Raw genomic sequence first — 26,414 nt, 5'->3', positions numbered from 1 at the left:
GCCTGATCTTCCATCACACTGGGGGTGGGGGGGGGGAGAGGAGAGAGGAGAGAGGGCTGTTGTGGGGGGGGAGGGGGGAGGGGGGGTGCTTTGTTATAAGAAGGGCAGGAGGCAGGTGGCTCACTTTTTTTCTGTTTTTGCACTCGATTCGGCTCGATGGAGACAGAACGACAGAGGTGGAACGGCGAACTGACCGACCCAAAACAAACATCTGTGACCTGCGCTGCGATCGGCCTCACGGGGGGGGGGGGCGTGGTGACCGGCTGGTGGTGAAAAGAGGACGGAGCAACCGAGCTGTGGGGAAAAAAACAGCAGAGCAGAGCGATCTTTGTCTGCACATTTCACAAAAAGGGGGGAAAAATAATTTGTGTCCGACAGTCACCTGATAGCCTGTCAGTGTGGGACCCTCCCCTCAGACTAAAGAGACTCAGTTCCTCCAGCCTGTCAGTGTGGGACACTCCCTTCAGACTAAAGAGACTCAGTTCCTCCAGCCTGTCAATGTGGGACACTCCCTTCAGACTAAAGAGGCTCAGTTCCTCCAGCCTGTCAGTGTGGGACCCTCCCCTCAGACTAAAGAGACTCAGTTCCTCCAGCCTGTCAGTGTGGGACCCTCCCCTCAGACTAAAGTGACTCAGTTCCTCCAGCCTGTCAGTGTGGGACCCTCCCTTCAGACTAAAGAGGCTCAGTTCCTCCAGCCTGTCAGTGTGGGACGCTCCCTTCAGACTGAAGAGACTCAGTTCCTGCAGCCTGTCAGTGTGGGACACTCCCTTCAGACTAAAGAGGCCCAGTTCCTCCAGCCTGTCAGTGTGGGACCCTCCCTTCAGACTAAAGAGGCTCAGTTCCTCCAGCCTGTCAGTGTGGGACCCTCCCCTCAGACTAAAGAGGCTCAGTTCCTCCAGCCTGTCAGTGTGGGACGCTCCCTTCAGACTAAAGAGACTCAGTTCCTCCGGCCTGTCAGTGTGGGACCCTCCCTTCAGACTAAAGAGGCCCAGTTCCTCCAGCCTGTCAGTGTGGGACACTCCCTTCAGACTAAAGAGACTCAGTTCCTCCAGCCTGTCAGTGTGGGACCCTCCCCTCAGACTAAAGAGGCTCAGTTCCTCCAACCTGTCAGTGTGGGACCCTCCCTTCAGACTAAAGAGACTCAGTTCCTCCAGCCTGTCAGTGTGGGACCCTCCCTTCAGACTAAAGAGACTCAGTTCCTCCGGCCTGTCAGTGTGGGACCCTCCCTTCAGACTAAAGAGACTCAGTTCCTCCTGCCTGTCAGTGTGGGACACTCCCTTCAGACTAAAGAGACCCAGTTCCTGCAGCCTGTCAGTGACGCTCCCTTCAGACTAAAGAGACCCAGTTCCTTCAGCCTGTCAGTGACGCTCCCTTCAGACTAAAGAGACCCAGTTCCTGCAGCCTGTCAGTGACACTCCCTTCAGACTAAAGAGACCCAGTTCCTTCAGCCTGTCAGTGACGCTCCCTTCAGACCAAAGAGACCCAGTTCCTCCAGCATGTCAGTGACGCTCCCTTCAAAGTAAAGAGACCCAGTTCCTGCAGCCTGTCAGCTGTCTTAAACCCTGGTACGCCTCTGGTTGCTCTTCCCTGGCCTGATTCCAGAGGAGCGATAAACATTGCTTTGTTTGAATACGTCTAAATAAGTACTGAACAGTACCGAAATAAGTGCGCTCTGCACAACTGGACTTGACCCGGGGTTATCCACGGGTCATTTCCTGGTTCAAGCAGGCTCCTGGAAAGTGTAAGTTCAGAGCCGCGAAGTGTCCTGATTTTCAGGATTTCCTGATTTTTTTTTTTTCATCGAATTTACACAGTTAAAACTCTTGTTACCCAACGATTTAAAATTAATATAGATGACAAATGTGTTTTTTGTGACAATAGCCCTGAAACTATTCAGCATTTGTTTTGGTTATGTCCCAGGGTAAAAATGTTCTGGACTAAGTGGCAGAATTATATAAAAGAAGAGACGAATATTGATATTTGTTTTGTCGAAAAAGATATTATGTTTAGTTTCAGCCCCAGTGAAAACAATATAAAAATTTCTTTTGTAATCAATGTAATTATTATATTGGCACGTTATCACATACATAAAATGAAGTGGTCTGGGAGGTACCCTGTGTTTCAGTATTTTAAAATGGAAGTAAAGGGGTATTTGCAGACTATTTCGAAATGCAAAAATATGAAAGCAGTGCGGACATTATTTTTATTTAATTTGTTTAATCTTTTTTCATAACTTGAATCGATGTAGTAGTATGCACCCCTGACGATATTTTTGTTTGGAATTGTTATATGTACTCTTGTTTGCATTGTAATGTTTGTTCTTTTGTTAAGCATAAATAAAAATTATATATATATAAAAAAAAAGGTTCAGTTTTTTTTTTGAAAACTTTTATCACCAGGGAGGAGACGCGAGTTTCTGAAACCGCTCGCAGGAAACCGAGCGACATCTCACCCGCCCCCCCCCCCCCTCCAGCACGCCAGCGGGGGCTCGAAGAGCTGCACTGCTCACGCCCGCGCCTGTGTGAGTGCGACACAGCCGGCCCCTGCGGAGACGCCATGGCACTCCGGGCCTGCCTCCCCGTCTCCCTGCTCCTCCCGCTGCTGTTCCTCCCGAACCGCCCGGAGGGGGAGGTCTCCGGATCCTCAGGTGAGCGAGCTCCGCCTTCCCATCCTCTTTCCATCGAGGCACGCGGGCGAGGAAACTCACGACCGGGCCCCCAGCACGCTATCTGAGGCCCAGAGCGTTCTGCACACAGCTGCTGTGATGCAGGACAAAATTCTCAGATATAAGGACTACCGTAGTGTCAATGTACACACACACAGATCTCTGCACACACACGATATGTACACGTACATACACACAGATCTCTGCACACACACGATATGTACACGTACACACACACACAGATCTCTGCACACACACGATATGTACACGTACATACACACAGATCTCTGCACACACACGATATGTACACGTACACACACAGATCTCTGCACACACACGATATGTACAAGTACATACACACAGATCTCTGCACACACACGATATGTACACGTACATACACACAGATCTCTGCACACACACGATATGTACACGTACATACACACAGATCTCTGCACACACACGATATGTACACGTACATACACACAGATCTCTGCACACACACGATATGCACATACACACAGATCTCTGCACACACACGATATGTACAAGTACATACACACAGATCTCTGCACACACACGATATGTACACGTACATACACACAGATCTCTGCACACACACGATATGTACACGTACATACACACAGATCTCTGCACACACACGATATGCACATACACACAGATCTCTGCACACACACGATAGGTACACGTGCATACACACAGATCTCTGCACACACACGATATGTCCACGTTCATACACACAGATCTCTGCACACACACGATATGTACATACACACAGATCTCTGCACACACACGATATGTACATACACACAGATCTCTGCACACACACGATATGCACATACACACAGATCTCTGCACACATGCGATATGTACATAGATCTCTGCACACAAGCGATATGTACACATACATACACACAGATCTCTGCACACACGATATGTACACGTACATACACACAGATCTCTGCACACACACGATATGTACATACACACAGATCTCTGCACACACACGATATGTACATGTACATACACACAGATCTCTGCACACATGCGATATGTACATAGATCTCTGCACACATGCGATATGTACATATACATAGATCTCTGCACACATGCGATATGTACATAGATCTCTGCACACATGCGATATGTATATGCACATTTGCATAGATCTCTGCACACAGAGATCAGTTTTATACATACTAGACCTTTCAGATCGCTCCTGAAACAGCTGGTTGCTTCTTCCTGCTGTTCTCTATATGCCTCTATATGACTTTACTGCTCTGTTCAACACCAGTGCATTTCATTTCACCTCCCTTTCCCAGTACTGTCTCTTCCCACCGTGTGCGTACGTCCAGTAAACACACAGATACAGAGGACAGGAACCAGATCATTCACTGTAGGAGCTGCACCAGAGAGAGAATATCTACATATTGCACGTGTTGCATATCTCAACACGTTCTGTAATTCCAGCTTCAAAGCTAAATATCCGGTTTCTCAGAAACCGAGAAGGATTGTGAGGAGCAGAAGCGTTTGTTGTAGCAGCAGCAATTAGAAAAAAAAAGATTTTGAAAATGTCAACGCCAGGAGAGAAATGGAGCTTTCCTTCAGGTCAATATGGCGCAGTGAGAGCAATCGCTCTGGTGGTGCAGATGCAACCCGCTATCTTGTTTGGAATCAACAGTGCTAGCTCAAGGACGCACCTTTTTCAAGCTAGACTCGAAAGAACCACAAACAGTTATCCCCCCCCCCCCCCCCACCCCGCTTTCACCGGTCGATTCCGGCTGCAAACGCGTAATTTGTATTTTATTAGTTCGGGTGGTGGGGAGCTGCGTCAGCAGGCGCAGGGTGCAAAGGAACAAGCAAGAGGTTTCTTCCCTGCCGAAAAGAGAAGAAAGAGAACACGACGTTTCGGCCGCGGAGCCTTCTTCAGGAGTGAGAAAGACAGGGCAGTCAGTATTTAACGCCCTCTGGTACAGACAATGCTGACAGAGAATATAAGGCTCTCTGGTTATAGAGTGGGGCACCACTGCCCTTTGTGTAAAGAAGTGTCAGCTGGCCCATCTGGCCAAAGCCAACTGGGCTGAGAGGAGCCAGGGTATCGGCTTCAACCACACGGCTGGGAGGCTTGTTCCCCACCCCCGCCCCCCTCTGTGTACAGAAGAGCCTCCTGTCCTGACTGGAGGAGCTCACCCAGCTGTGTCTGGAGAGAAAACAGGATATCATTTCAACAAGATGGCTGGAGTCCTTGACCCAGCGGCAGAGAGGAGACCAAGGGGAAAGCAGCTGGAGCCCTGACGGACCGGGAACACCGCCGAGCAACGCCCACCGGTCCCTCCTCTCCCTCCTGGCCGGCCGGAGCCATGCGGCGGACGCAGCACGACAACAGCGACGGTTACGGCGACGCGATCAGATCGTAACTCGGCTGCTTCAACAGGACACGTGACCGCCCTGTGACACACACCGGGGTCCCCCGCTCGCCCCGTTGCCTCACGACGCGGGGCCCCAGGTTCGACTCTTGAGGAGCGCGGGCTTCCCCCGGGGACTGGAGTGCCGAGGGGGCCACACGAGCGCCGGCGGACTTGCTCGGCACCGAGAAGCCAACCCTTTCCCTCGGGCGACGACGTGAAGGAATCAGACGTTTATTTCCCTTATTTCACTCATGTGCTTTGACTGCGTGAATCATTTACCAACATCGTCTTGCTAACCGTCCTGCTTGAACGACGGAAAATGACTCACTGTAACCTCAGCGTGAGCTGGGCTGCGCGCCTGGAACACGAAGGGCAGAGCCCAGCTTCGGGCAGACCTGCCCAGAACTGAGAGCGCCTGGTATCTGCTTAAGACAGGATTAACAAAATCTAGGATAGTTCATCATTAATAATTGCTTACACTTGTATAGCGCCTTGCTGGACCCTCCCCCTCGGAGCTCTTCCCAGGTCAGGGGGATCCCCTCCAGCCCCCCCAGTGTGCAGCCCCCACCTGGATGACGCTCCAGTCCGCTCAGCACACAGCAGCTCTCAGTGGGGAGGAGAGCAGAGGGATGGAGCCAGTTCAGAGAGGGGGGTTATTAGGAAGCCATGATGGGTCAAGACCAGGGGGGGAATCAGGCCAGGACACTGGGGTGACACCCCTACTCTTCTCCAGAGACACCCCGGGATTGTTAATGAGCACAGAGAGTCAGGACCTCAGTTTTACATCTCGTCTGAAGGACGGCGCCTGTTTACAGTCCAGTGTCCCCCGTCACGATACTGGGGCATCAGGACCCACACAGACTGCAGGGTGAGAGCGCCCCCTGCTGGCCCCACTAACCCCTCTCCCAGCAGCAGCCTTAGTGCAACAGTGGAAGTACATACTGCCTGCTTCAACACTAAATAAAGGACCCCAAGAATATTCTTACAGTCTATCACGTACCAGGGCTTTACACAATACAGTTTACGGCACGGAACTGGTCTGGAACTGGTCTGGGTGGGTTTTTCTCTTTGCGAGTTTGTGTGAAAAAAGCCTCCTTTTGTATCAGTGAGTCGAGTCAGTGCTTCATGGGCTCTGGCTCCCAGGTGCACACGTAATAAAGGTCACGCCTGCTTCACACACCCCCAGATCGTGTCTGCTTTGTCGGACACAACACCGGCAACCGCCAGGAAGATGCCTCCCCCCCCCTTTCTTCATGTTTCTGTTTTTCTCCGCGCGTGGCGATTGCGTCTCTCTGCCTCTCTCAGGGGGGTGTGGATGTATACATCCCCCTAAACAGTAGAAAAAAATATGTACTGCACAGATATACAGGCACGTTCACAAGAGAATTGAGTGTTCTTGTATTAAAGGCAATAAAGGCTTAGCGAAGCACACTATGTTTTAATCTCAAACAATGTAAGATGAGGCCAGGATGAAAAAGAGATCGGGGCTCTCCTGGGCTCTCCTGGACCACACAGTCACAGACCCCTGGACCGACTGGACCAGAGTTACAGACCCCTGGACTGACTGGACCGGGGACACAGACCCCCTGGACTGACTGGACCGGGGACACAGACCCCCGGACTGACTGGACCAGAGTCACAGACCCCTGGACTGACTGGACCGGGGACACAGATCCTCGGACTGACTGGACCGGGGACACAGACCCCTGGACTGACTGGACCAGGAACTGCCTGGGATAAATCAGTGAATCGATCTGTCAGATCAGCCAACCCTCTGACAACCCAGCAAGCAATTAGATCACTCAAAAAACGAGTTAGTTGATGAACAAGTTAGTTGAGTTAGTCGATGATCAATTAATCAGTCTGGGCTGTCAAATGATTTTTTAAAAGCTCTCCCTGCAACACCAAAGTCAGCTCTCCCCCTGGTGTCTGGAGCTGGTGCTGAACCAACCTCTTTCATTCATTCCCAGACTCAACAACATGCAGCACCACCACTCCTGCTCCCACAAGTCACAGTGAGTATGGCTGGAATACCACTTCAAGGGTGTGCACTGGGAACACTGGGTATCCTCTGAACACTGGGCGGGCACTGGGAACACTGTGTATCCTCTGAACACTGGGCGGGCACTGGGAACACTGGGTATCCACTGAACACTAGGCACTAGGGAACACTGGGCCAGGATGGCTTTGCTGTACCTAATCAAACTCTGTTTCTCTTTCAGACTTTAATAAAAGCAGCGCTAATAGTTCAGGTGAGAAAGTATATAACTTCATTAAGGGTCTCCGGCCTCTATATAAATTAAAAATAAATGATATGCTGTTTAAAGGGGACAGCAGGGGCTGAGGTAGCCAGGATGGCTTTGCTGTACCTAATCAATCTCCATTTCTCTTTCAGACTTTAATAAAAGCAGCGCTAATTGTTCAGGTGAGAAAGTATATAACTTCATTAAGGGTCTCCAGCCTCTATATTAAAAATAAATTATATGTTGGCTGCATGCTGGTTAAAGGGGACAGCAGAGGCTGAGGTAGCCAGGATGGCTGTGCAGGGTGTCATCAAACTCTGTTTCTCTTTCAGCTTCTGATGCATGTTGCAGTGAATGTCCAGGTGAGAAAGTATATAATTTTATTAACAGTCCCCAGCCTCTATATAAATGAGGATTAAAAGATACGTTGTTTGCACATTGGTTAAAGGGGACAGAAAGGAGGCCTTTGCTGTGCCCTGATGTCGTGGGCAGGGCCCAGACAGAATTATCCCTAAGTGATACTCACAATACTACATCATGCTTGTGTTACATAACGCTCATATTACATTACATTCGTATTTCCTTCAGAAAAACGCAGGACAGGTTGGTGGAGACCTATTAAGGGTTTCTGAAGTCTACACTGGGCAGGTCAAACTCTTGCTCAAGATGTCCTCTTCGACAGGGAGCAGGGCTTGTGCAAACTGCAATGACCCGAAAGTACGACTTTTAGTAAAAATGGCTAACGACGGCAGCTAGCGATTGTTAAACAAGATAGAGAGATCGATACTTTATTGATCCCGTGAGGGAAATTGCAGTGCAACAGCAGCTTAACACACACAACACAGCCACAGTGTAACGAATTATATAATAATGGTACAATACATACAATACAATACAAGAGTTACTCACAGTCCGGACGCACAAGAACAAACTAGAACAGAACAGTACACAGAAAATCGTATCACACTCATATCACACATATGAATATAAATATAGATGTAACTATAGATATAAATATAAATGTATTGCACAGGTCCCTGGCATATATTGCACAAAAAGTGGTTGTAAACGGGAAAAAGAAAAAGAAAGAGAACAGATGTAGCAGTAGATGTGTAGATGCGTTTAGTCCAGAAACAGGTCACTGTCGATGTTGCCTCCGCCCAGACGCAAGGTGGATGCGTTGTACAGTCTTATGGCAGACGGCAAGAATGACCTCCTGTAGCGCTCCCTGTCGCACCGTGGATGAATCAGTCTATTGCTGAACGTGCTCTTCATTCCTGCAAGCCTGTCAAAGAGGGGATGGGAGAAGTTGTCCATGATGGCCTCTAGTTTGGACACCATTCTCCTCTCAGCCACTACCTCCAAGGAGTCCAGGTCAAACCCAATGACAGAGCTTGCTCTCCTGATGAGCTTGTTCAGCCTTTTGGAATCTACTGCTCTAATCCCAGAGCCCCAGCACACCACTGCGTAGAAAATGGCACTCGCTACCACCGACTGATAGAACATGTGTAGCATCTTACTACACACATTGGAGGACCTGAGCCTCCTCAAGAAGTAGAGTCGGCTCTGTCCCTTCTTATAGATGGCCTCGATGTTCTTAGACCATTCCAGTCTATCGTCGATGTGCACTCCCAGGTACTTGTACGAGTCCACCATCTCCACGCCACTCCCATGGATGTAGACAGGAGTAGGTTTGACCTTTTTCCTCCTGAAATCTACCACCAGTTCCTTTGTCTTTGTAACATTCAGTTCCAAGTGGTTCACCCCACACCACTCCACAAAGCTGCTGACCAGTCCTCTGTACTCTTCCTCCTGCTACCTTGCTAAGCAAGGTAACAGATATAGAAGACAGACAAAAAAAACCACCCTCTCTGGGTAAGAAAGGCCGACTGCATTTCCGGGGGAGGAAAGCTGTTTTAGAGGAAACACCGGAGAAGCAGAACTCAAACACTGGGAACACTGGGCATCCTCTGAACACTGGGAGTGCACTGGGAACACCGGGAGTGCTCTGGGTATCCTGTGAACACTGGGAGTGCACTGAGAACACTGGGTATCCTCTGAACACTGGCTGTGCACTGTGAACATGAGGAGTGCTCTGGGCACCCTGTGAACACCGGATTAATTGAACCGATCAATTAATCAGTCTGGGCTCTCAAACGATTTTTTAAAAGCTCTCCCTGCAACACCAAAGTCAGCTCTCCCCCTGGTGTCTGGAGCTGGTGCTGAACTAACGTCTTTCATTCATTCCCAGACTCAACAGCATCCAGCACCACCACTCCTGCTCCCACAAGTCACAGTGAGTATGGCTGGAATACCACTTCAAGGGTGTGCACTGGGAACACTGGGTATCCTCTGAACACTGGGTGTGCACTGGGAACACTGGGTATCCTCTGAACACTGGGAGTGCACTGAGAACACTGGGTATCCTCTGAACACTGGGTGTGCACTGAGAACACTGGGTATCCTCTGAACACTGGGAGTGCACCGAGAACACTGGGTATCCTCTGAACACTGGGTGTGCACTGGGAACACTGGGCGTGCACCGTGAACACTAGGAGTGCTCTGGGCACCCTGAGAACACTGGGTGTGCACTGGGAACACGGGGAGTGCTCTGGGCCCCCTGTGAACACTAGGAGTGCTCTGGGCACCCTGAGAACACTGGGTGTGCACTGGGAACACGGGGAGTGCTCTGGGCCCCCTGTGAACACTGGGAGTGCTCTGGGAACACTAGGAGTGCACTGGGAACACGAGGAGTGCTCTGGGCCCCCTGCGAACACCAGCAGTGCTCTGGGCACCCTGTGAACACTAGGAGTGCACTGGGAACACTGAGAGTGCACTGTGAACACTAGGAGTGCTCTGTGCACCCTGTGAACACTGGGAGTGCTCTGTGCACCCTGTGAACACTGGGAGTGCTCTGTGCACCCTGTGAACACTGGGAGTGCTCTGGACAGCCTGCGAACACCAGGAGGGCTCTGGGCACCCTCTGAGCACTGGCCGTGCATCATGAAACAGCCCCCAGTGTACACTCCTCTGCACGTGTCTGAATGACCTCAGCACGCTCTCTGGTGTGTCTACAGACATGACCCAGGCTGCGATCTGGTCTTCACTAGGAGTCCTGCTGCTGTGCTGTGTGCTCGTGCTGGGGATCCTGTGCCACAGAAAGAGAAGGAGACCCAGAGGTAGGACCCACTCATCTCTCCACTCCCCTGCCCATGCTCTGGAGATCAATCATCTATAACAAGGGTCCAGGGGTCCAGGGGTCCCCCCCGCCAACACACCCACATCTCTGAGCCTTCATTCCAGCTGAGCTCTGCATCTCCAGTGCTGACTGATGACTTCACTCAGGGGTCCCCAATCCTGGCCCTGGGGACCCCCAGCCACACCTTTACAGACACCCAACACTGTCCGTTCTCCTCTCTCTGCAGACGGTCAGACAAAGCCAGAGACTTTCTATGAAGTCATCAAGGACACAGGAGCTGGAGCACGCCGTGAGTACAGGGATCTCCTTCACTGTCCTGACTCTCCCCTGTGTCTCTGATCCTGTCTCTGTCTGTGGCTCTTCTCTCAGTGTATCTGATCTCCTCCATGAGGACTCCTTCACTGTCCTTACTCTCCCCTGTGTCTCTGATCCTGTCTCTGACTGTGGCTCTTCTCTCAGTGTATCTGATCTCCTCCATGAGGACTCCTTCACTGTCCTGACTCTCCGCTGTGTCTCTGATCCTGTCTCTGTCTGTGGCTCTTCTCTCAGTGTATCTGATCTCCTCCATGAGGACTCCTTCACTGTCCTGACTCTCCCCTGTGTCTCTGATCCTGTCTCTGTCTGTGGCTCTTCTCTCAGTGTATCTGATCTCCTCCATGAGGACTCCTTCACTGTCCTTACTCTCCCCTGTGTCTCTGATCCTGTCTCTGTCTGACTGTGGCTCTTCTCTCAGTGTATCTGATCTCCTCCATGAGGACTCCTTCACTGTCCTGACTCTCCGCTGTGTCTCTGATCCTGTCTCTGTCTGTGGCTCTTCTCTCAGTGTATCTGATCTCCTCCATGAGGACTCCTTCACTGTCCTGACTCTCCACTGTGTCTCTGATCCTGTCTCTGTCTGTGGCTCTTCTCTCTGTGTATCTGATCTCCTCCATGAGGACTCCTTCACTGTCCTGACTCTCCCCTGTGTCTCTGATCCTGTCTCTGACTGTGGCTCTTCTCTCAGTGTATCTGATCTCCTCCATGAGGACTCCTTCACTGTCCTGACTCTCCCCTGTGTCTCTGATCCTGTCTCTGTCTGTGACTCTTCTCTCTGTGTATCTGATCTCCTCCATAAGGAATCCTTCACTGTCCTGACTCTCCCCTGTGTCTCTGATCCTGTCTCTGTCTGTCTGTGGCTCTTCTCTCAGTGTATCTGATCTCCTCCATGAGGACTCCTTCACTGTCCTGACTCTCCACTGTGTCTCTGATCCTGTCTCTGTCTGACTGTGGCTCTTCTCTCAGTGTATCTGATCTCCTCCATGAGGACTCCTTCACTGTCCTGACTCTCCACTGTGTCTCTGATCCTGTCTCTGTCTGACTGTGGCTCTTCTGTGAGTGTGACCTTGAGAGATCTGTAATGCTGAGTTCTCACTGGAGCAGTCCGATACTATGCTCAATCTTCAGAAGCAAAGTCACAGCTGGTCGTTCCCAAAACAGGACAAAGAAAGCTCAAGTATCAATTCATGAAGTTTGTGGGTTTTAATGGATCCAGCCTGAGCAAGCCTGGTTCAGTTAGCAAACCGGCGGTCAAGGTTTATCCCTGCGCTGAAAGGACAGGAAAAGACCCGGAAAGCCGGAAAAGACCCCAGTCGAAACGTCGCGTCTCTTTCCCCTCTCTCTCGGCCGCGTGGAACGATCCCATACCTGCTGCCTCTGCGGCCTGCGGGTGGCCGACACGGCCCCCTCCCTGACCGTTATCCCTACCTGCCGCGTCTTCATCGACGCTTCCTGTACGCGTCGGAGTCACGGTGACGTTCTCGCCTGGGTTCCAACGCCGCCGCTCATCTCTTCCGCAGAACGCCAGACGAACGACTACTACTCTCTGGCCACGCCTCCGGGGGCAGACGGCAAAGGTGAGGCTCCGGCCTGCCGCCGGGACGCGAACTCCGGCGCCGTGCCGTGAAAAAACGGGAGGGAGTGGGATGCCAGGGTCCCGGCCGCCTCTCTGGGATCGCGGACGCGTTGGCGTCGGCGCCGGGCCCAGACAGACCGCAATCTCCGCCGCTCTCTCTCTTTCAGGAACTGCGGCACTGCAGGAATGCCATTACTCCGTGATCCAGGATCCCGGGCCCGCGGGCGGAAGTAGGTTTTGCCTTCTCGCGTGTACGGGCTTGCAGGGCTCAAACGCCAGTGGCGGGGGGGTGGTGAGACGCCTGTGGTGCGCGGGCTTGCTAGGTCAGTGTGAGGTGAAGTCGAGGCAGAGCCCCTGGACCACAGCCCAACCAGCGGGAGCCCTGCTAAGTGGTGGGTTGAGCAATCATTACTGGATACGAGAGTCAAGTGTCGACACGAGTGTGAGCAGCATCGATACGAGTGTGAACAGTGTCGACACGAGTCCTGTTGTTCAGTACAGTGTCGACACGAGTGTGAACAGTGTCGACACGAGTGTGAACAGTGAGTCCTGTTGATCAAAAAAGTATCAATATAAGTGTGAATGGTGAGTCCTGCTGTTCAGTACAGTGTCAATACAGGTGTGAACAGTGAGTCCTGTTGTCTGTACAGTGTTAATACGAGTGTGAACAGTGAGTCCTGTTGTCTGTACAGTGTCAATACGCATGTGAACAGTGAGCCCTGTTGTCTGTACAGTGTTAATACGAGTGTGAACAGTGAGTCCTGTTGTCTGTACAGTGTCAATACAAGTGTGAAATGTCAAAACGAGTGTGAAAGGCGAGTCTTGTTGTTCTGCACAGTGTCAATACAAGTGTGAACAGTGAGTCCTGTTCTGTTAACACACTGAACTCCCTGTTGAACACTCCACAGTCAACAGACCCAGAGCTGCACAAAGTGAGCATCCTTTACTTCTACCTATAAAACTAGCAGAAAAAATTCTAAAACATAATGATAATGTTGCTCTGTCCAGTTTTAATATGAGTGTGAACGGTGAGCCCTGTTGTTCGGTACAGTGTCAATACGAGTGTGAACAGTGAATCCTGTTCTGTACAGTGTTAACTCATTGAATTCCCTCTTGCTCTGCACAGTGTTAACGGGTGAGAACGTGTTTTATTCTTTGCAGAATTAACACAGACAGATACTGCTGTTGAATACTCCACAGTCAACAAACCCCGAGCCGCACAAAGTGAGGATCTTTTACTTCTATCTATTAAACTAGCAGAAATAAAACATCATGATAACTTCTTGCTGCTCTGTCCAGTTTTAACACAAGTGTGAACATTTGTAATAATAGTGAGTCCTGTTGTCTGTACAGTGTTAATATGCGTGTGAACAGTGAGTCCTGTTGTCTGTACAGTGTTAATACGAGTGTGAACAGTGAGTCCTGTTGTCTGTACAGTGTCAATACGCGTGTGAACAGTGAGTCCTGTTGTCTGTACAGTGTTAATACGAGTGTGAACAGTGAGTCCTGTTGTCTGTACAGTGTCAATACGCATGTGAACAGTGAGCCCTGTTGTCTGTACAGTGTTAATACGAGTGTGAACAGTGAGCCCTGTTGTTCAGTACGGTGTTAATGTAAGTGTTTTCCTGTATAGTATAAGTTAACATAAGTGTTGACCTATATCCTGTTCTCTACAGACATCACACAACCCAACAGTGATGTGGAGTACGCCACCGTCAACAAACCGAGAGCAGCACAAAGTGAGGACTTTTTTAACTCTTAACCACAGTATAAAACCAGCAGAAGTAATGAGAATGACACTAAAAACAACAACACTGATAATGGAAAAAGAGATTTTGTACAATACACATTCTAGTCAGATTTAAATACCCACAGACCTGACTGTTGGAAGTAGTAAAAAAATGCAAATTATTTTTTTTCTGCGCGCAGGTTTTCTAAGAACTGAAGAAACGTTAAAAAACGAAAGAAGGCCACTCGGCTTTTCAAGCCTGTCTGGTAGTTAGTGATTAATTGGACCCATGATTTAATCCACCTGTGTCTGGAGAGAAGCCAGGGTATCGGCTTCAACCACAGGGCTGGGCGGCTTGTTCCCCACCCCCACCCCCCACCGGTGTAAAGACGCGTCACCCATTCTTGGTTTTATTTCACTGTTCACTATACGTGAAGAATTCCAAAAGGTGCACAAATGCTCTGGAGCTGTTCTGTGGTTCGGCGATGTCTCTGGAGCCTTTTGTCACAGTGTGCGACTTCCCTGTGTGTCTCCCCGAACACAGAGTCTGACTGAAGGGGCACTGACCTGCAGGAATGGGAGGAGACCGACCTGGGACGGTTCTGCCACGCCAGTGAAACTCTGGACCCCGCGTGCTTGGAAGTCATTAACCTGCCAAAGAAATAGCAGCGTCAAATAACTCAGTCAGCGAGTTCAACTGTCGCCTCCTTTCTCTCCATCTCTGTGTCCCGTCTCTTCATAACCCGTCTCCCATCAATCCTACTGTACTTCATTTACTCTTTCTCACTGTGTCTCCTGTCCGGTTGTGTGTACTTAAAACTGAGGTACTTCCTGTGATCTCCTCTCTCTCACTGTGTCTCCTGTCCTGTGTGTTTGTTACTGAGGGATTCTCTGTGATCTCCTCTCTCTCGCTGCGTCTCCTGTCCTGTGTGTTTGCTACTGAGGGATTCTCTGTGATCTCCTCTCTCTCGCTGTGTCTCCTGTCCTGTGTGTTTGCTACTGAGGGATTCTCTGTGATCTCCTCTCTCTCGCTGTGTCTCCTGTCCTGTGGGTTTGTTACTGAGGGATTCTCTGTGATCTCCTCTCTCTCGCTGTGTCTCCTGTCCTGTGGGTTTGTTACTGAGGGATTCTCTGTGATCTCCTCTCTCTCGCTGTGTCTTCTGTCCTGTGTGTTTGTTACTGAGGGATTCTCTGTGATCTCCTCTCTCTCGCTGTGTCTCCTGTCCTGTGGGTTTGTTACTGAGGGATTCTCTGTGATCTCCTCTCTCTCGCTGTGTCTCCTGTCCTGTGTGTTTGTTACTGAGGGATTCTCTGTGATCTCCTCTCTTTTGCTGTGTCTCCTGTCCTGTGGGTTTGTTACTGAGGGATTCTCTGTGATCTCCTCTCTCTCGCTGTGTCTCCTGTCCTGTGGGTTTGTTACTGAGGGATTCTCTGTGATCTCCTCTCTCTCGCTGTGTCTTCTGTCCTGTGTGTTTGTTACTGAGGGATTCTCTGTGATCTCCTCTCTCTCGCTGTGTCTCCTGTCCTGTGGGTTTGTTACTGAGGGATTCTCTGTGATCTCCTCTCTCTCGCTGTGTCTCCTGTCCTGTGTGTTTGTTACTGAGGGATTCTCTGTGATCTCCTCTCTCTCGCTGTGTCTCCTGTCCTGTGGGTTTGTTACTGAGGGATTCTCTGTGATCTCCTCTCTCTCGCTGTGTCTCCTGTCCTGTGGGTTTGTTACTGAGGGATTCTCTGTGATCTCCTCTCTCTCGCTGTGTCTCCTGTCCTGTGTGTTTGTTACTGAGGGATTCTCTGTGATCTCCTCTCTCTCGCTGTGTCTCCTGTCCTGTGTGTTTGTTACTGAGGGATTCTCTGTGATCTCCTCTCTCTCTCTGTGTCTCCTGTCCTGTGTGTTAGTATGTTTGTTACTGAGGTATTAACTGTGATCTCCTCTCTCTCACTGTGTCTCCTGTTCTTCAGTGTTTTAATCCCCTTAAATAATTTAGCTCATTCCTCTCTCACTCACTGAGACTCCTATCCATTCTGTGTTCAGTTCCTCTGACTTGCCTCTTGCATCAGCGCTAGCAATATCATGCATCTATTTAATTTAAAATGATTGATCTGTCACCTTGATAGTTCGATCTCGGCTACAGTAAGCATAGATGGCACAATTAAAAGGACGATGAGCTTAACATCTGTGCGCGTCTAATTAACTGCACCGTACAGAACATCCTGCCTCAGCTAGTCTCTCGCTGGCGGGGTCGCCCATCGGCGAGACCACGTCTCCAGGAAATTCTGCGGACTGGACACTGCGGGAGGGTGGGGCTGTATTTCCGCACGAACGCCGGAAATCACTCAGGATCCCCAGAGAGACTCCTGTAGCCTTACAGCATCACAGTCACAGGCCTCAGCATCGCAACTGTATAATATCAAATGCCCAGACACCCTGAGGTGAGGCCGACCGGTCTGAAGTATTACCTGTAAACACGAGGCACACTGGAACCTGACTTCATCGTCCACTTAGCACAGAGGTGGGGCGAACGGTCAGTTTTCTGGGGAGAAAAAAAACAACACCAGGAATTTAGCGTACTGAAAGGATCATGGAGTGATAATCTGGCTGAACGCGCTTGGCTGAGGGCCCCCCCTGCACAGCGAGGAGGAGTGACCAGGGGGGGCAGCTGCACAGGTGGAGACGGGGTGGGAGAGAGGGGGATCACGTGCAGTATTGACAGTGTTTCAGGAGAGGAGTCAGGAGTGATTGCTAAAATATTGACAGCCGAGTCTGACCGAACTAGGGTGTGGCCATCCCTCCCGAACTTTCATCACAAACTCCTGTCTTCCTGCGGTGTCTCTGATGAAGCTACCATGTTTCATTAGCTAATAAGAGGTGGAAGAGGTGTTAGTGGGACCAGCAGGGGGCGCTCACCCTGCGGTCTGTGTGGGTCCTGATGCCCCAGTATAGTGACGGGGACACTGGACTGTAAACAGGCGCCGTCCTTCGGATGAGACGTAAAACCGAGGTCCTGACTCTCTGTGTTCATTAACAATCCCGGGGTGTTTCTGGAAAAGAGTAGGGGTGTTACCCCAGTGTCCTGGCCAAATTTCCCATTGGCCCTCACCAATCATGACCTCCTAATAACCCCCCTCTCTGAACTGGCTTCATCCCTCTGCTCTCCTCCCCACTGAGAGCTGCTGTGTGGGGAGCGTTCTGGCGCACTATGGCTGCCGTCGCATCATCCAGGTGGGGCTGCACACTGGTGGTGGTAGTGGGATTCCCCATGACCTGTAAAGTGCTTTGAGTGGAGTGTCCAGAAAAGCGCTATATAAGTGAAATAAATTATTAATAAGGCCCCTCAGTAGTTGAGATCTCTGTTGTACCCATCTAGAAACATGCAATCAGCATGTTATTGAAGAAGCAATAGTCACAACATTATTCCACACCTCTAACCCTGCACTAGGGGGCGTGCTTCAGGCTCGGGCCAGGACCAGAGGCGGGTTATGATGACAGCCATGCTTTCTACACCTTATACCGAGCTCAGAAATAGAGCGAGCGGACATCTCACGAGCAGATCCCTCCGCCTATAAGAAAGGCAACTTGTCTCGGCAAAAAAACCACGGATTCACATCCGAAAAATGACAAAAAGGCAAAAACCCCACACTTGTAATGCAAACGTACCCGAAAAAGGAAACACGGTTTTAAAACCAACTTGATTTTCCCCCCGGAGAAACCTTTTTATGGACACACATCGCAGCCATTACACATGTATGACTAAATATAAAGATAAAACTTAATATAAGAAGTCATGACACATCACACATGACGAAGTCTGGTCCAGAATAAACAGTTTACACTGACCCACCTTTATTTACCCTGGTCACTCACTTCTATTAACTGTTTAACTGGGTAACAAATTAATATTTGTTTCAATTTGAGATCTACACCTGGGAGCCCTGAACTGTTGGCCAGAGGGGAGAAGCTGATATTCAGACGTGAGAATATATATATATAAAAAAAAGGATCTGATGTTGTTTTTCACCTGTCTCATCAAGTTCAAAAATTATCTGATTATAGGACACACGAGTTTATAATCATACTCATTCCATGTTTTAACCCCGTATATATGTACGATATGAAATATATACACACTAAATCTCACGGGTGACTACCATAATTTTAATTTCTTTACGAAAACTGGCAACAATTATTACAATTATCAATCCCCACGACGAGGCAATATTTCGTACCGTCGTTTCTGCTGGGGTTCAAAGTTCTGTCCTGTCGTTTCACACGTAATGTTCTGGTAGTTATCTCAATTTTCCTGTGCAATTATCTCCAAGATCGTCATCAACTTTTTGTAAAACGCCTATACAATCTCGGTATGCACAACTGATATTTAAAGAAAGTCCTGTACCAAAACGTCTTCGTAGGGGAAGACAACTTTTTTTTTCCTTCCGTCAGTCGCTACACGGTTACTCTTAAAATCCATTCATCGCCTTTAACAAAAATTCGTTTTTTATTGTGGTTCACTGACATTTCTGTCACAATTCTGAGACAACCCCAGATAAAATTCACTTGCCGGTATAAAGACGCCGGCGAGGTTAAGACAGGTATCGAGCCCACCTGCGTATCTAACGGACGTTTAAAATAAAAAAAAAATGGCGTGTAATGTTGCAAAGGGCTACTGTTTTTTTTTATAGTTTGTCGATTGTAAGGGACGTGGGCCGCGACAGAAATACTGGTCGGGGTGGAGAAGAGGTTTATTGATGGTTTATCGTACCGCAACGGGCACAGTCGACTCACCAGCAAAATGGCGCCGACGCCATATCGAGTCCCCTCGCGCCGAAGCTCGAGCTCCAGAGCGCCACGCCGAACCGCCGGTTCGCGGGCGCGGGCGCCGGACATAGACGTCATAACCCCTTCCGAGGCGCAGGAATTATAGATCACTGTAGTTTCTTCTGGACTCGGGTCAGGGACAGTGTGCCCTCCGTGAGAATCTTCTGAGGAAGCCAGTGTCTCATGGGTATCCAGGCTGGGTAGACACACACACTCACACACCCTGGACAGTACACCAGTCCATCACAGGACACACACACACACTCACACACCCTGGACAGGACACCAGTCCATCACAGGACACACACACACACACCCTGGACAGGACACCAGTCCATCACAGGACACGGACACACACTCACACACCCTGGACAGGACACCAGTCTATCACAGGACACACACACACACACTCACACACCCTGGACAGGACACCAGTCTATCACAGGACACACACACACACACTCACACACCCTGGACAGGACACCAGTCTATCACAGGACACACACACACTCACACACTCACACACCCTGGACAGGACACCAGTCCATCACAGGTCACACACACACACCCTGGACAGGACACCAGTCTATCACAGGACACACACACACTCACACACTCACACACCCCGGACAGGACGCCAGTTCATCACAGGTCACACACACACACCCTGGACAGGACACCAGTCCCTCACAGGACACACACACACACACACACACACACACACACACCCTGGACAGGACACCAGTCCATAACAGGACACACACACACACTCACACACCCTGGACAGGACACCAGTCCATCACAGGACGGACATACAGACAGACAGACACCAGGACCAGTTCTCCCAGAAGCCAGTTAAGCCACCAGCACGTCTCCGGACTGCGGGGATGCAACCAGAGCACCCGGCGGAAACCCACACAAACACAGGGGAGAACACTCCACACAGACAGCACCCCCCCCATTTACAGAGCCACGCCCACACTGACACAGATGACATCATCTCAAAATTCCCCCAACAGATCACAGTACATTCACACACAGCAACAGCAATAAAATAAACCTGTCAGGAGCTACTTTAACACTCCACGCTCTTCCACACTTCAGTTCTCTCAACAGATGGGCCAAAAAATAATTTCCAGCACACAGAGATAAGACTTTTACTGTCCCCCCGAGGGAATGTCTGTATGGACACCCAGCACTCCTGTACACTTCAATAGCATGCAAAAAAGAACATCGTTGCACATCTTACTGGTACAAAAAAATCAGAAAAACATCGCACATCACTCTATTGCACACGTGCAGTAGGACACATAACAACACGGGACGTTTCTGACACATCATGACAAGACATATCGCACTCAATTGGGCTGTAAGAGGCAAAAGTGTGTTTATCCCGGACATTTGCGGCGACAGCTGTCACGCATAGCGCAACAAAGGAACGGCCTGCATCCGTTCGACCTACGTTTGGGAGCCCTGAAACGTTGGCCAGCAGGAGGAAGTTGGTGGTCAGGGCTGAGGATGTGGGAAGGACCTGATATCATTTTTCCTGGCTGATTTTTCAAAGATCTGCTGCCTCACTCCCTTGACCTTCAGAGCCGTCTGGATGAGGCGGGTCATTTGCCACGTCAAATGACCTGCTAGTTGCCCGAACCACACTGAAACACCGTATCCGATCCTGCTCTCGATTACAGCGCGGCAGAAGAGCAGCATCACTTCCTGCCGAACCCCAGACACTCGTAGTCTTCGCAGGAAATATGAGCGGTGCTGAACTTTGGAGCAAACAGTCTTAACGTGAGTAGACCAGCCCAGGTTTACGGTCTATGAGTCCTCATACGAATCAGCCTGAGGGATAAGGTTGCATGAAAGCTGCAGTAGGTCCAAAATTCGGCAGCCAGGACCCTGACCAGGTCTAGCGCAAGTGTTCACATCACTCCTATCCTGGAGTCCCTGCACTGGCTTCCGGTCAAATTCCGTGCGCTCTCGATGACAGCTCCGGGGACGGACAAAGTGGGTGACGGCGGCCACTGTCTACGACACGGCGTGGTGTGAACGATACAGGGTGTCAAGACCCTTTCCAGACGAGCTGCGATCAAACACAAAGGAGACGAAACTGGGAATCAGACCATCTAACAACCCAGCAAACACGACTGAACGGATAGGAAAACCCGTAACTTAATGAACCAATATCAGGTAACGATAGGAGGAATCACGGGAGAAAATATAGCAGATAATTTAAAAATTTAACAGCAGAGCTGATGTGTGATCTGCAAACAGAAGCAAAAAGGAATGATCTTCTTAATTCTCAGTCAAAAACTTCTTCGACAGTCTTCGTGCTGTCAACACAGAAGGTCACTCAAGCCCAGATCAGAGTTTTTCCTCTGAAGGTGCTCTGGGCTGCCTGGTCACCCCTCCAGCTACACCCCACTCACACAGCTGTGCACCCACCACTACCGTCAGCTGCTGCCAGTGACTGCTCAATCAATTCCTTGATCAATTCCTAATGCAAGAATTATTAGCTTTATGAGCATGACCGACGGGTACGATCAGTGTTGCCAAAGCACATAAAACTATGGATGGGCTGACCACACTGCCAGAGCTGGTTCACATCACCACAGAGAGGACAGACTTGTCCGTTACAGACAGGGGGGGGGTCACCTGTCCCATCGCCAGGGTGACGAGTGAGTTTCGGGTGGAGGACAGCAGGAATGTGGTGTTGCTCTGTCTCACAATCGACTTAAACAACCTGACTCTGGAGCGTACAGACCCTTTGAACTGCAATACAGACGGATTTGAGAAACTTACACGACCCATAATTCTGTGTCCCCAGTGCTCTGTCCTCCTGGATCCGGCCTCATCAGGAAGTTCTACTTTGTGGACTCACCCCTGAGCTGGGCCGACGCTCAGAGACACTGCAGAGACAACTACACTGACCTGGCCTCCATCAGCAGCACAGCAGACATGGACACAGTCCTCCACACCACTAACCTGCCCAGTGGCCCAGCCTGGATAGGCCTGTACCGAGACTGCAGAGAGAGCTGGCGGTGGTCTGGCGGAGAGGTCGTGACCTTCACCCACTGGAGGAGTCAGCTCCCCTGCGCTGTTCTCAACGCAGCGGGACTCTGGGAGGCGAGAGACTGCAGCGAGGAGAACTTCTTCATATGTGAGAGTCAAGGTGAGACGACACTGCACGCAGGGCTCAATCTGAGATCTGTCTTTAGCTATAGACAGAAAAGAACAGGAAGCAGGAAGAGCTGGGTTGCATGGGCATTCTGGTATCTGTAGTCTCATCGCACTTTGCAGTCATTATGCGATGAGCACTGTATCTTGGGAAACGTAGTCCTAAATTACATGCACACATATACACACCAAAGTTAAAATGCACAGACTTCAACACTACCTTTTCCCTGGGATCATCACGTCATGGGAAAAGACCTATCCAGGCCCCTTTTCTTAGAATGTATCTTTTAATCTGATTTTCTTTATTACCGTAAGCTGTCACTACTAACGCCTCTCGGTGTGATAGAGCAGTGATCACAAACATCATACAGCATCAGAAAGCGTAAACTCACCACACAGATCTCTCCAAATCACAGAGAATGTTATTGTCCTGAAACAAACAAAGGCATGCGATAAAAGGTAGTTTGAAATAAAAACAAAATTCAAGCTACAAATATATCTGACTAAGAAATATATCTTTTTACCACTTTATTCATGATGAACTGTCATGGGTTCGAGCTCAGGAATTCTGCTGGTACAATCACACAGACCTGGTCACTGCTTTCACTCAAGAGCAAACATATCAGGTTCAATATTTATATTGCTAAACAAAAAAACATTTATCTCTAAGTCCAAGTGCTTAAAACAAAACAAAACAAAACGTGTGTTTATGTTCAATCTTGGTTTAGCCGATTATCAAATCTACAAAAATGGAAAAATAATTTTTGCCAATAATAAAATAATGTGAACATGTCCAGGTTACCAAGGTGAGAGGGGAACTGATGATCACTTTGTGCTGAATAGGGTTTCATAAAGGGCACAATCAGAATGAGAGCTGTTTAATTATCACACCCCGAAGAGAGAAAAGAGAAGAAAAACACGTTTCAGTTGTGATGCATCTTTTCAGGAATAAACCTTTACCTATTTAACTATACACAGGAATGAACAGGAAACAGGAAACGGTGGTGTGCAAAGCGCTATGGGATTTGTAGTCTCACAGCTGTACACACCGTCACTCCTGATCTTTGTCTTCACAGGAGGGCCCCAGCAGTACAGGCTGATCAGGGAAAACAAGACCTTCGCTGCAGCCCAGAGACACTGCAGAGAGAGCTGCTCCGACCTGCCCCGGGTGGACAGTGTGGGAGAGTCTGAACAGATCCGGACGACGGCGCAGGGACACGCTGTCTGGATCGCGCTGCTCCAGGACGGCTGGGAGTGGTCTGACGAGAGGCGCTCTGGGTTTCGCAACTGGAGTCCTAGGCAACCCAGTGGAGGAGCCCTGTACACGGAGATCTATTTAAAAGATGGTGTATATGATAATAATAAAAGAGGTGGCTGGAACGACGCAACTCAAGTCCAAGGCAGGCCCTTCTTCTGCTACAATGGTGAGTCCAGCCCTGACAGAGTGTCCCAGAGCCCCAGGCAGCAGCTCAGGGGGCTGAGTTTGTCTCAGGAGAATCCAGCTTGAGAGAACAGCAGCAGAGAGCTGTATCTCCCTCGTCTGCCCTCGGTCTCCCAGCAGCAGCACAGAACTACATCAAGAGCAAATAAAGAACTTATAGACAGAACATCAAGTAAACGATAATTTCAGAATGTACAGAAATCTTATTTCTATCTGTGTTTTATTTACAGCTACAGACTCCTCTGAGCAGTACCACTTCATACGTTATAAACTGTCATGGGTTCGAGCTCAGGAATACTGCCGGCACAATCACAGAGACCTGGTCACTGTGTTCACTGAGGAGCAGCAGAATAAACTTCTCAGCCTGACAAACACTGGTGATGTAGGAGGAGCCTGGATTGGTCTGTATAACAGCACACAGAGAGTCCCGGGGTCTGGGGGAGCTGCAGGGAGCCCCTACACTCAAACCCAGGGGCGCGTCTGTGTGCTGATGGACTCTGAGGGAGGATGGGAAGAGAGAGACTGTGAGGAGAGAAACTACTTCATGTGTCTCAACAAGACAGGTAAGAGGACAGTCCATCACACCAGTGTCTCACTGATGTCTCTCTGCTCTGAATCAGAGACACACTTCACCACTGTCACTCGATACAGGTAAGAGGACAGTCCATCACACCAGTGTCTCACTGACGTCTCTCTGCCGGTCTGAGTGTCTAACTCTGCTGTCGTGTGTTTTGTCCACAGACCAGTGTGTGTCCAGTTTAGACTCGGAGCCAGTCTGACAGCAGAGTGTCCAGTCCGGGCAGTGTGGGACTGCTGTGGGACTCTGGCCTTCTTCACACAGCCCTGTAGGCTTCGAGCGATACTGCGCCTGTCAAACACAGTCTCTCTCTTAGATCTCATTTGCTTTCATTATACAGCAGCATGAACATGTTATCTCATCAACATCCTGATACAACTGCTGTTGAACTGACTCACATTCTGTACTTCTGTACGGCGCAGAATCCACTGCGCTTAGAAAGATGTCAAGTTAAAAAGATGTCAGGTTCCCTTCTTTCTAATAAAAGCGCCTGTCGGACTGAGCGAGAGGACGTTCTGGGTGGTTTTCTGACTTGAAGCTTGTGAAAAGTCCAGCAGTGAAGTGTCTGGATGCCATTCCACTCGAGTTTGTGTCTGTGGAAACGTGAGCGTTGGGGTGTGTTCAGCTGCAGGTTGTTCTCCAGCAGGGTTAATGGCTCTGCGGTGTTGTGAGCTGACACGCAGCCCAGTGTCTCCCCCGGAGATGAATCCTGCAGCAGCGCCCAGCGCCCTGGGAGAGTCACTCAGGTCAGAGGTCACAACCTCTGTTTGCCCTCTGCATTTCCTCCACAGACTGGAGGGACAGTGTGACACCTCCTGATGTGTTTCTTGTGCATTGTGTGTATTCTACAGTGTGATCCGGGTGTTTGTGGTGTGTTGCTGGTGCAGAACGATCACTATGAGTCTCCCAGGTGGGGTAACTGGTGCAGAATGATCACTGTGCATCTCCCAGGTGGGGTTACTGGTGCAGAATGATCACTGTGCGTCTCCCAGGTGGGGCTGCTGGTGCAGAATGATCACTGTGCGTCTCCCAGGTGGGGTTACTGATGCAGAATGGTCGCTGTGCGTCTCCCAGGTGGGGCTGCTGGTGCAGAATGATCACTGTGCGACTCCCAGGTGGGGTTACTGGTGCAGACTGATTACTGAGTGTCTCCCAGGTGGGGCTGCTGGTGCAGAATGATCACTGTGCGTCTCCCAGGTGGGGTTACTGGTGCAGACTCCACAGCGCCAGGAGTACTGCCTGCAGCCACAGGAGGGAGACACTCCCGTCCACTCTCACAGCGGATCAGCTGTCACACTGCTCACAGACTCCACAGCGCCAGCAGTACCGCCTGCACCCACAGGAGGGAGACACTCCCGTCCGCTCTCACAGCGGATCAGCTGTCACACTGCTCACAGACTCCACAGCGCCAGCAGTACCGCCTGCACCCACAGGAGGGAGACACTCCCGTCCGCTCTCACTGCGGATCAGCTGTCACACTGCTCACAGACTCCACAGCGCCAGCAGTACCGCCTGCACCCACAGGAGGGAGACACTCCCGTCCGCTCTCACTGCGGATCAGCTGTCACACTGCTCACAGACTCCACAGCGCCAGCAGTACCGCCTGCGGCCACAGGAGGGAGACACTCCCATCCGCTCTCACAGTGGATCAGCTGTCACACTGCTCACAGTGTGTGTGTCCTGTGATGGACTGGTGTCCTGTCCAGGGTGTGTGAGTGTGTGTGTGTGTGTCCTGTGATGGACTGGTGTCCTGTCCAGGGTGTGTGTGTGTGTCCTGTGATGGACTGGTGTCCTGTCCAGGGTGTGTGAGTGTGTGTGTGTGTCCTGTGATGGAGTGGTGTCCTGTCCAGGGTGTGTGTGTGTGTGTGTGTGTGTGTGTGAGTGTGTGTGTGTCCTGTGATGGACTGGTGTCCTGTCCAGGGCGTGTGAGTGTGTGTCTGTGTCTACACCTGCAGCAGCTGCACCGAAGCCACACCTACAGAAAACAAAAGCAGAGCAGCACCGAGCAGATTTTCACGGCTGTAGGACCTGTTCAAGTGGACGAGCTGGTCTGAATAGAAGCCCGATTCTGATTTCCAGAGAAACACGACACGGAAACAACACGCCTGAGGATCTGCTGAAGTGCGTAACAAATTTCCTAGTAAAAAAAACCCCAGAGAAAGCAAAGATGAACCACTAACCACATAGATAGTGATTTGTCAATGACTGTACATACAGGGAGCTGTCGTCAGCGTTGGGCCAGTGAGGCCAGTG

General features: G+C 50.2%; 2 protein-coding genes across 2 annotated transcripts; both read left to right on the top strand.

Annotated features, from left to right (window-relative positions):
• The first annotated feature begins 156 nt into the window (after window positions 1–156).
• Window positions 157–15,061, top strand: LOC148813409 (uncharacterized). Its single transcript, XM_088907987.1, has 14 exons — window positions 157–255; window positions 1,472–1,565; window positions 2,474–2,647; window positions 7,062–7,106; window positions 7,314–7,343; window positions 7,487–7,516; window positions 7,667–7,696; window positions 9,586–9,630; window positions 10,412–10,513; window positions 10,760–10,822; window positions 12,369–12,425; window positions 12,592–12,654; window positions 14,101–14,163; window positions 14,698–15,061. Exons 1-14 carry the CDS (start codon window positions 157–159, stop codon window positions 14,706–14,708), a joined length of 906 nt encoding a protein of 301 aa, XP_088764113.1. The 3' UTR covers window positions 14,709–15,061.
• A 6,474-nt stretch (window positions 15,062–21,535) lies between these two features.
• On the top strand, window positions 21,536–23,881 carry LOC148813408 (putative C-type lectin domain family 20 member A). Its single transcript, XM_088907986.1, has 3 exons — window positions 21,536–21,644; window positions 21,761–22,138; window positions 23,220–23,881. The coding sequence occupies exons 1-3, from the start codon at window positions 21,536–21,538 to the stop codon at window positions 23,648–23,650; spliced, it is 918 nt and encodes a 305-aa protein (XP_088764112.1). The 3' UTR covers window positions 23,651–23,881.
• The last annotated feature ends 2,533 nt before the right edge of the window (window positions 23,882–26,414 follow it).

The sequence above is a fragment of the Atractosteus spatula genome, assembly GCF_055471065.1.
Source record: "Atractosteus spatula isolate fAtrSpa1 chromosome 10 unlocalized genomic scaffold, fAtrSpa1.hap1 SUPER_10_unloc_1, whole genome shotgun sequence".
NCBI classification, from domain to species: Eukaryota; Metazoa; Chordata; class Actinopteri; order Semionotiformes; family Lepisosteidae; genus Atractosteus; species Atractosteus spatula.
Note: the sequence above shows the minus strand (reverse complement) of the source record. Positions and strands in the feature narration are given on the sequence as shown.